Consider the following 9,896-nt stretch of genomic DNA (forward strand, 5'->3'; position numbering starts at 1 on the left):
AATTAGCAGGAAAAATCCGCGGTGGCGACGCGACACGCGAATTTTGTTCACTGTCAAGCAACATCCTTTTCACCTTGATTAAGATTATTATACACTCGTATTTTGTCCGGATCCAGTTGGGTCCGTTGAACAGTCTTAATACAAACTCAACTAAATTCAGTGAATTGGAATCTGAGTCCACACTTGATCAAAGCAAGCGTATTGAGACTACAGATATTACCAACCGCCTGGTCTTAGCATTTGGAACTATCGAGCTCACAATTCTCGATGTTCCAATTAAGATTTAAGTTTTATACTAACTTCAATTTCCTTTTAGGGGAAGAAGAAAAAAAAAAAAAAAAAAAGGGGAATGTCAACATTATGGTTTAACATCTTTCTCACTTCGGGCACACCTTTCCATTCCAGTCCTAGACGATGAGCAGCATGCTCTGAGCATTTTTGACGCCTTTAAAAATTGGCTCTAGGATGTATGCTAAAACCCAGGACGTGTCGATTCCTAGGACAACCTCCAGATCAGGCCAAGGAAGACCAACTATGGAAATTGGTTGTAACAACAATTTGGTTTGGGTTTGGATTTAAAAAAAAAACAACAAAACAAAAACAAACAAACTATTGTACAACAAGGCAAGTTTTGTAGCTGCCTATAGATAACCACTGCCTAATTATGATTAAAATTAAGTAAGTATTTGTTTCCTAACAGGCAGGTGTTCGTTTGCTTAAATAACATAAATTAAATGTTTATATTTCATATTCCGAATGTTTGCCTGAATCAAGTAAATTTGGATAGGTCAATTGAGTCATGATCAGACTAATAGTTCTAATACTTTTACAACAGCTAATTTTATTAAAAAAAAGGGAGTTTTAATAGTTTTAAATAACTTAATTTTATAATAAACTAATTTTATCAAAATTTTTCTCTCTTCTTGATATTCTTATTTTGCCTTAACCAATACATTATTTACATCAAATAAATTGGTTTACTTAAAGTGACAAAATATATCGATTGTATCAAATAATTTTATTTACATCAAATATTCAATTATCTCAATTCAATTTAACCTAGTATGGTTAATTTGATTCAGCCGATTTGGTCAATTAAATTTGACTTAATCTAGCCTGGTTTGGTTGGTTAAGTTCAGTCAGGCTTGATTTAGTTTGATTGGTTGGTTTAATTAAATAAATTTAACTTAGTTTATTTTAGTTTAACTTGGTATAGTTAGCCAAATTTTATTTAGTCGTAAATGATAACTAAAATAATTAATTCTGCATTATCTTTCTACATAGTCATGACACAAATCTTATTTGATTGAAGCAACCGATTACTTGTCTGTTATCAAATACAATCTTACATCTATCATCTATTATTTTATCAATTTTTAATTTTGCATTATTTGAAGTAATGTCTTCTTTAAAAATGTTTAAATTACTGACCAAAATAGAATTATTTTATCATTCTTTGGTTAACATTGAACCGAAAACAGTAACGATTTTGGAATGTAAAAATTCTCATGTCCAATCAAAACTCTTCTTTTCTCTGTTATTTGCTCTGGGTTCAGTTTTCAATTCTTACCGTTACCGCTTGCTGTTCTCCTTCCAGTAGTAAAATTTATAACGATACTTTTATTTTATTTTTTTTAATTTTTTTTGATCATATTTAATAAAGGCTTAATTAATTAAAAAAAAAAAACTTATAGTTAAAAAAAAAAAAAGAAGAAGGTTATACGTTAATATAATTAATTAAAATTTAACTAAAAGTAATTAAATCGATCTGTCCTATTACTATTATTACTACATTACACTAGTGCGCCCTCAGTGGTATAATCGAGCCCTTCTTCTTTGTTCTCGGCGTGCTTGCCTTCCCTCGGCTAGCGAACGATGGCCCACAGTCTCCCAGGCCTCGTCAACCGGAACGTCATAGCACTAAAATATATATATATATGTGTATATGTATGTGTATATAAATGGAAATACACATGCATGCATGTATGTATGTATGTGTGCATGAGTATGTATATGTATGTGCATTTACATCCTACCACCTTGTACATAATCAGTTTCATAATTGATATAAAGCTCACCAATTGCCAGCGGGAACGAAAGTTCACCATTCCTCTATCCACGGGTATGAATTCCTCTATAAACGAGAGGAAAAGCTCCTCTCGCACAGTATAAGCCCCATAACGCGGTGGAGAACGAGCCAAGAGGTCCTTCAAAACACTAAAAAAAAAAAAGGGAAGAGATTCCCTTACTAGAGCTAATGCCCTTGCTTTAATCCCGATGAATCAGGTTTCTTAAAAGAAAAACACTTACATCTCTTCTTCCTCGACGCGGCTGAATTCCCCTCCCACCATGATTCTGACACGGTCATCTAAGATCTTGATCATGGCCGGATCCCGGAAAGCGCCCTAACAAAAACATTTTGCAATTAATTTGATAAAAAAAAAGAGAAGAGAAAAAAAATTGTATGAGCTAATTTTCTTACTGTTGCCCAAAAACCCCTGCATAAGTACTGCTCGGTATCTCTCTGCCAATAATATTCTTGGCGCCAGATCATTAAACAGTATTTCTTGGGCGGACTGTTCTGAAGGAGTTTTTCATTGAAATCCCACCCCAGATTGGGATTTCTTCTCAGGGGTGCAGGAATCCAATCGCCATATTCTACGGCAATTCTAAAAAAAAAAAGAAATAAATAATTTGAACAAAATTTTGAAACCACTCCAAAAAAAAAAAAGTAGAATTGGAAAATTTTTTTTGAATTGAAAAAAAAAAAAAGTCTGTTGTTTCCATAAAAATTATTGAATTATTAAAGAATCTTGTAGGTAAATATTCTCATTGTTTTTATTGAAATCGCGGTGTAATTTTTTTTTGCAAAATGCGCTTGATGCAACTTACGAAGAAGTTGGAGGAGTAGAATAGCATGTCAAAGCTGATAGAAGAATAAGGATCTTATATTGAATTCTATAAATCAATTTAACGAATGATTAAGAAAACTGTATAGAAAGAAATGAAGAATTTATTCTGGCCCAGAATATCCAAAGGTCTTCATAAGAATAATAGTAACAATTGTCCATATTTTTTTTTTCAAATAGAATAATTAAAATTTAAAAAAAAAAAACATAAACAAAAAAAAAATTTTTTTTTTGTCGTTAATTATTGCAAAATGTTTTGTTAACCCAAATATTCGTATTTTTCAAATAGTTTTATGACAGTATTTTATACAAAAAAAAAAAAAAAATTATTTTTAAATAATGTTTTTAAAATAAAAATTGCAATTTAGTATCAAAAATAAAATTAAAATATAGTTGAAATCACTATGAAAAGAACATTAAAATTAATACAATTTCATGTTTTCATCTTCTAAAAATATTTATTTTCTATAGAGGTTGTGAAGCTTAAAAAAAAAATATATATATATATAAATAAATTTCATTTTTATTACTGTACAACCATTATTTGGTTGTCTTCTATATAAAACTTTTTGGAAAGAAAATAATGTTAGGTAATTTAAATCTGTAACAAGATATACATAAACATTTTATCTCCTACACTTAAGTAAGTTATTTCTCAGTATCACATATACATAATTAAACATGAAAATGAATACAATAAACGACTAATACAACTAGTAAGGACAAAATCCCAATAAAAAAAAAAATTTTTTTCTTTTTACGTATAATTATTTGAATTAGTAACATGAAATTTTCTAATTAATTTGGTTCGGTTCAGTTTGATTGAGTTTAATTATTCTAGTTTGGTTGGTTTAATTGAATTGGTTTGGCTAATTAAAATTAACTCTGTTTAGTTATTTTAGTTTATTCTACCTAATTCAGTTGGATTTAGTTTATTTAGTTTAGCTAGTTAAATTTAATTTGGTTTACCCTATTTGATTTTAAATTAGTTTAACTTATAATAACTTGGATTTAATTTAGTTTATTTAATTCAGTCAAATTTAATTGATTGACTGATTTGATTGATTGGATTAATAATGGCTATTTAAATTTAATTAGTTAGTTTAATTTAGTTTAACTATTTTAGCTAGTTATTTAAACAATAACTATTTAAACTTAATTATTTAGTTAAAACTTATTTAGTTTTAGTTCAGTCTATTCTAATTTAGTTCGGTTTAATTTGATTGAACTATTTTAGTTTAGTTATTTAGATTACGGTTATTTAAGTTTGGTTAGTTAAATTTATTTAATTTGGTTATTTTAATTTGGTTAATTAATTTGGTTCGAATAGTTTGATTGAGTTTAATTATTCTAGTTTGGTTGGTTTAATTGAATTGGTTTGGCTAATTAAAATTACCTCTGTTTAGTTATTTTAGTTTATTCTACCTAATTCAGTTGGATTTAGTTTATTTAGTTTAGCTAGTTAAATTTAATTTGGTTTACCCTATTTAATTTTAAATTAGTTTAACTTATAATAACTTGGATTTAATTTAGTTTATTTAATTCAGTCAAATTTAATTGATTGACTGATTTGATTGATTGGATTAATAATGGCTATTTAAATTTAATTAGTTAGTTTAATTTAGTTTAACTATTTTAGCTAGTTATTTAAACAATAACTATTTAAACTTAATTATTTAGTTAAAACTTATTTAGTTTTAGTTCAGTCTATTCTAATTTAGTTCGGTTTAATTTGATTGAACTATTTTAGTTTAGTTATTTAGATTACGGTTATTTAAGTTTGGTTAGTTAAATTTATTTAATTTGGTTATTTTAATTTGGTTAATTAATTTGGTTCGATTCAGTTTGATTGAGTTTAATTATTCTAGTTTGGTTGGTTTAATTGAATTGGTTTGGCTAATTAAAATTAACTCTGTTTAGTTATTTTAGTTTATTCTACCTAATTCAGTTGGATTTAGTTTATTTAGTTTAGCTAGTTAAATTTAATTTGGTTTACCCTATTTAATTTTAAATTAGTTTAACTTATAATAACTTGGATTTAATTTAGTTTATTTAATTCAGTCAAATTTAATTGATTGACTGATTTGATTGATTGGATTAATAATGGCTATTTAAATTTAATTAGTTAGTTTAATTTAGTTTAACTATTTTAGCTAGTTATTTAAACAATAACTATTTAAACTTAATTATTTAGTTAAAACTTATTTAGTTTTAGTTCAGTCTATTCTAATTTAGTTCGGTTTAATTTGATTGAACTATTTTAGTTTAGTTATTTAGATTACGGTTATTTAAGTTTGGTTAGTTAAATTTATTTAATTTGGTTATTTTAATTTGGTTAATTAATTTGGTTCGATTCAGTTTGATTGAGTTTAATTATTCTAGTTTGGTTAGTTTAATTGAATTGGTTTGGCTAATTAAAATTAACTCTGTTTAGTTATTTTAGTTTATTCTACCTAATTCAGTTGGATTTAGTTTATTTAGTTTAGCTAGTTAAATTTAATTTGGTTTACCCTATTTAATTTTAAATTAGTTTAACTTATAATAACTTGGATTTAATTTAGTTTATTTAATTCAGTCAAATTTAATTGATTGACTGATTTGATTGATTGGATTAATAATGGCTATTTAAATTTAATTAGTTAGTTTAATTTAGTTTAACTATTTTAGCTAGTTATTTAAACAATAACTATTTAAACTTAATTATTTAGTTAAAACTTATTTAGTTTTAGTTCAGTCTATTCTAATTTAGTTCGGTTTAATTTGATTGAACTATTTTAGTTTAGTTATTTAGATTACGGTTATTTAAGTTTGGTTAGTTAAATTTATTTAATTTGGTTATTTTAATTTGGTTAATTAATTTGGTTCGATTCAGTTTGATTGAGTTTAATTATTCTAGTTTGGTTGGTTTAATTGAATTGGTTTGGCTAATTAAAATTAACTCTGTTTAGTTATTTTAGTTTATTCTACCTAATTCAGTTGGATTTAGTTTATTTAGTTTAGCTAGTTAAATTTAATTTGGTTTACCCTATTTAATTTTAAATTAGTTTAACTTATAATAACTTGGATTTAATTTAGTTTATTTAATTCAGTCAAATTTAATTGATTGACTGATTTGATTGATTGGATTAATAATGGCTATTTAAATTTAATTAGTTAGTTTAATTTAGTTTAACTATTTTAGCTAGTTATTTAAACAATAACTATTTAAACTTAATTATTTAGTTAAAACTTATTTAGTTTTAGTTCAGTCTATTCTAATTTAGTTCGGTTTAATTTGATTGAACTATTTTAGTTTAGTTATTTAGATTACGGTTATTTAAGTTTGGTTAGTTAAATTTATTTAATTTGGTTATTTTAATTTGGTTAATTAATTTGGTTCGATTCAGTTTGATTGAGTTTAATTATTCTAGTTTGGTTGGTTTAATTGAATTGGTTTGGCTAATTAAAATTAACTCTGTTTAGTTATTTTAGTTTATTCTACCTAATTCAGTTGGATTTAGTTTATTTAGTTTAGCTAGTTAAATTTAATTTGGTTTACCCTATTTAATTTTAAATTAGTTTAACTTATAATAACTTGGATTTAATTTAGTTTATTTAATTCAGTCAAATTTAATGGATTGACTGATTTGATTGATTGGATTAATAATGGCTATTTAAATTTAATTAGTTAGTTTAATTTAGTTTAACTATTTTAGCTAGTTATTTAAACAATAACTATTTAAACTTAATTATTTAGTTAAAACTTATTTAGTTTTAGTTCAGTCTATTCTAATTTAGTTCGGTTTAATTTGATTAAACTATTTTAGTTTAGTTATTTAGATTACGGTTATTTAAGTTTGGTTAGTTAAATTTATTTAATTTGGTTATTTTAATTTGGTTAATTAATTTGGTTCGATTCAGTTTGATTGAGTTTAATTATTCTAGTTTGGTTGGTTTAATTGAATTGGTTTGGCTAATTAAAATTAACTCTGTTTAGTTATTTTAGTTTATTCTACCTAATTCAGTTGGATTTAGTTTATTTAGTTTAGCTAGTTAAATTTAATTTGGTTTACCCTATTTAATTTTAAATTAGTTTAACTTATAATAACTTGGATTTAATTTAGTTTATTTAATTCAGTTAAATTTAATTGATTGACTGATTTGATTGATTGGATTAATAATGGCTATTTAAATTTAATTAGTTAGTTTAATTTAGTTTAACTATTTTAGTTAGTTATTTAAACAATAACTATTTAAACTTAATTATTTAGTTAAAACTTATTTAGTTTTAGTTCAGTCTATTCTAATTTAGTTCGGTTTAATTTGATTGAACTATTTTGTTTAGTTATTTAGATTACGGTTATTTAAGTTTGGTTATTTAATTTTATTTAATTTGGTTATTTTAATTTGGTTAATTAATTTGGTTAGGTTCAGTTGGATTGAGTTTAATTATTCTAGTTTAGTTGGTTTAATTGAATTGGTTTGGCTAACTAAAATTAACTGTGTTTAGTTATTTTAGTTTAATTAGTTAAGATTAATTTGGCTAATATAATTTGGCTAGGTTTGATTTGGTTAAATTTGATTTTATTATTATTTAGTTAAGTTTGATTTGGCTAATTTGATTTGGTTCAGCTAAATGGATTTGATTTAATTATTTTAGTCTATTTGCTTCAGCTGAATGGGTTTAACTTAGTTTACTATTTTATTTGGAATTTAGCTTGGTCAATTTAATTTAGTCGAATTGATTTAGTTTGAATAATCAGTTTGGCTAATTAAAATGAATTCTGTTTTTAGTTATTTATTTTAATTCATTAAGTTGGTTCAAGTAATTTAGTCTATAATTTTAGTTTAAATTTAATTTGGCTAAATTTTATTTGGTTAATTTTATTTGGTTTTGGCCGGTTCCACAACCTTATTTGACTAGAGTTTAAGACGGTAAATTCGGGTTAGTGAAAATTATGCGTTTCACAAATTTTTTTTTTCGGGTCAAAATGGCTAAACCCTGGTTGAAATTAACTGGCCCTTAGTTTGTTTAATTCAAACACTAAATTATAACACTGAAATTGATTAGCTAATTCAATTCAGTTGAATTAGTTTAGTTTTAAGTAACTTAGTTTAGCTACTTAACTTTAATTCAGTTTAATCTACTTTAGTTTATTTAGGAAAGTTCACTTTAGTCTAGCTAGTAAGATTTGATTATGTTTAACTTATCTAGATTAGATGTATTTAGTTTAATCTGAATCTAATTCAGTTCACTTATTTTAGTTAGATCTAATTGAATTGAATTGGGTTGATTTAAATAATTGGGTTATTTCAGTTCTAATAGTTTAACTGAGTTTGATTAGTGTAATAACTTTTTTTATGAATTTTATTTATATATATATATATATATATATATATATATATATTTTATTTATCATTATCTTGACAATATTTTGGATAAATAAAGTTTCTTACCTTAAAGGGTTTTTCAGACCCTCCAAAAGGTGGAGTAGTTCGAGGCAGGTTTCCATTTTTTTTAAGTAGTCCACTTTTTGTGCCGCTGTCCCAGGAGAAGTTATCTCACCCCCCAGGGTAAGCCGCCTGGCAAAATATTCCCTTCTGAGGAAACCGTCTTCTTTCCGGGGGAGGACCTTATATACAACTCCCGAAGCAAAGAAAGCTAAACTTCCTGATAAGTTTAATTTCCTCCCTTCCTCTCCCACTTCCCTTCCACAGTTTAACATTTTTTCCCTCGTTTCTCTAACTAAGTTTCTTTCACTTTCAATCCTGTCCATTTCGCCTTCACCCCTATCCACTTCACTTTCACTCCCGTCTCCTACACTTTCACTTTCATCCCTATCCACTTCACTTTCACTCCCGTCTCCTACACTTTCACTTTCATCCCTATCCACTTCACTTTCACTCCTGTTTTCTACACTTTCTTTTTCACTATTTTCACCTCGCACTTCCATTTTTTTTAGAAAAAGGAAAACCACACGAAAACGGAAAGGTTACAGGATCCTACGAGGTAATTAGCATCTCGGTCGTCACCGAACTGATTTGCGGGGACCTGCGTCTGGACCTCGGCGACGTCGAGCCCTTATCACGGTAATTCTATACCGAAACATAGAATCACCGAGATTAAGAACGCGCATTATAAGAAATACATTCTAACTTCTTATAGTGCGTTAAAAGAAAAGAAAATTTTTCTTTCAACGAATTCTAAGATCGTAAATTTGAAACAAAGAAAGGCCTATTTTCCTGAAACTCATAAAGCTGTCATGCACCCAAATTCGTTTCCACCGCAGTAAATTTTCGGGGACGAAAATGGAAAATCCTTGGTGGGTTGTTACGGTATAACCTCACATTAACAAAAATAAAAACAAAAAAAAAATAGAAAACTATTTAAACATTATTAAAATTAAGAATCATTTTTCTTTTAAATGTTTCTCGCGATAAATACTATTGAAAGGTGATATCCTCGGATATCACCAAGCATAAGCTGCGTCAGCACTGCACCGGGAACGAAGTTGGCTCAATTGAGCATATTCCTTTTATAACCAACAAAAAAATTGGTTAACAATAAATTTTATGAACTTCAGGAAATCGTCGAATAACAAAGGGTTGCATTTTCATTAACACTATTGGAATTTCTAAAATAATAATTCGTCTAAGAACAATGTTTAAGAAAATAATTTTTATTCAGAAATAATATTCCAGAATTGTTTGGAAATGCCCCCCCCCCTTTTTTTGTCCTAGTAATCATAAAATAAGAAATAAAGAAAACAACGCGGTTTTCTCATAGAAATTATGGAAAATTAATGTAAAAAAAAAAGGGTTTAAAATAAGATCCAAATAATGGAGAAACATCAATAAAAGTTGAGGCAACATTCCCAATTCAAAATTAACACATGATGTCCTTGCAAGTACTTAAACGTGGCTCCGTAATTAAATGTCGAATGTATGGGTTATGCGTACGCATTTCTGCGACGGCAAAATAATCTAAAGTTTTTTTTTTAGTTGTAA

The 9,896-nt window shown here is 26.6% G+C and overlaps 1 protein-coding gene across 1 annotated transcript; it reads right to left on the bottom strand.

The window, feature by feature from the left end:
• Positions 1 to 1,753: 1,753 nt before the first annotated feature.
• On the bottom strand, positions 1,754 to 8,842 carry LOC122501543. The gene is made up of 5 exons (XM_043611084.1): positions 8,346 to 8,842; positions 2,483 to 2,669; positions 2,311 to 2,405; positions 2,079 to 2,217; positions 1,754 to 1,920 (listed from the first exon to the last, which is right to left on the bottom strand). The coding sequence occupies exons 1-5, from the start codon at positions 8,840 to 8,842 to the stop codon at positions 1,810 to 1,812; spliced, it is 1,029 nt and encodes a 342-aa protein (XP_043467019.1). The 3' UTR covers positions 1,754 to 1,809.
• Positions 8,843 to 9,896: the final 1,054 nt, after the last annotated feature.

This window comes from Leptopilina heterotoma, unplaced genomic scaffold, assembly GCF_015476425.1.
Source record: "Leptopilina heterotoma isolate Lh14 unplaced genomic scaffold, ASM1547642v1 Lhet_2105, whole genome shotgun sequence".
In the NCBI taxonomy this organism is placed as follows: Eukaryota; Metazoa; Arthropoda; class Insecta; order Hymenoptera; family Figitidae; genus Leptopilina; species Leptopilina heterotoma.

Coding starts and splice junctions, on each gene's coding strand:
- LOC122501543 (XM_043611084.1), bottom strand. CDS start 8,842: ATGGAAGTGCGAGGTGAAAATAGTGAAAAAGAAAGTGTAGAAAACAGG. Junction 2,406..2,482: donor GCAGGGGTTTTTGGGCAACA/GTAAGAAAATTA, acceptor TGTTTTTGTTAG/GGCGCTTTCCGGGATCCGGC. Junction 1,921..2,078: donor TTCGTTCCCGCTGGCAATTG/GTGAGCTTTATA, acceptor TATATATTTTAG/TGCTATGACGTTCCGGTTGA.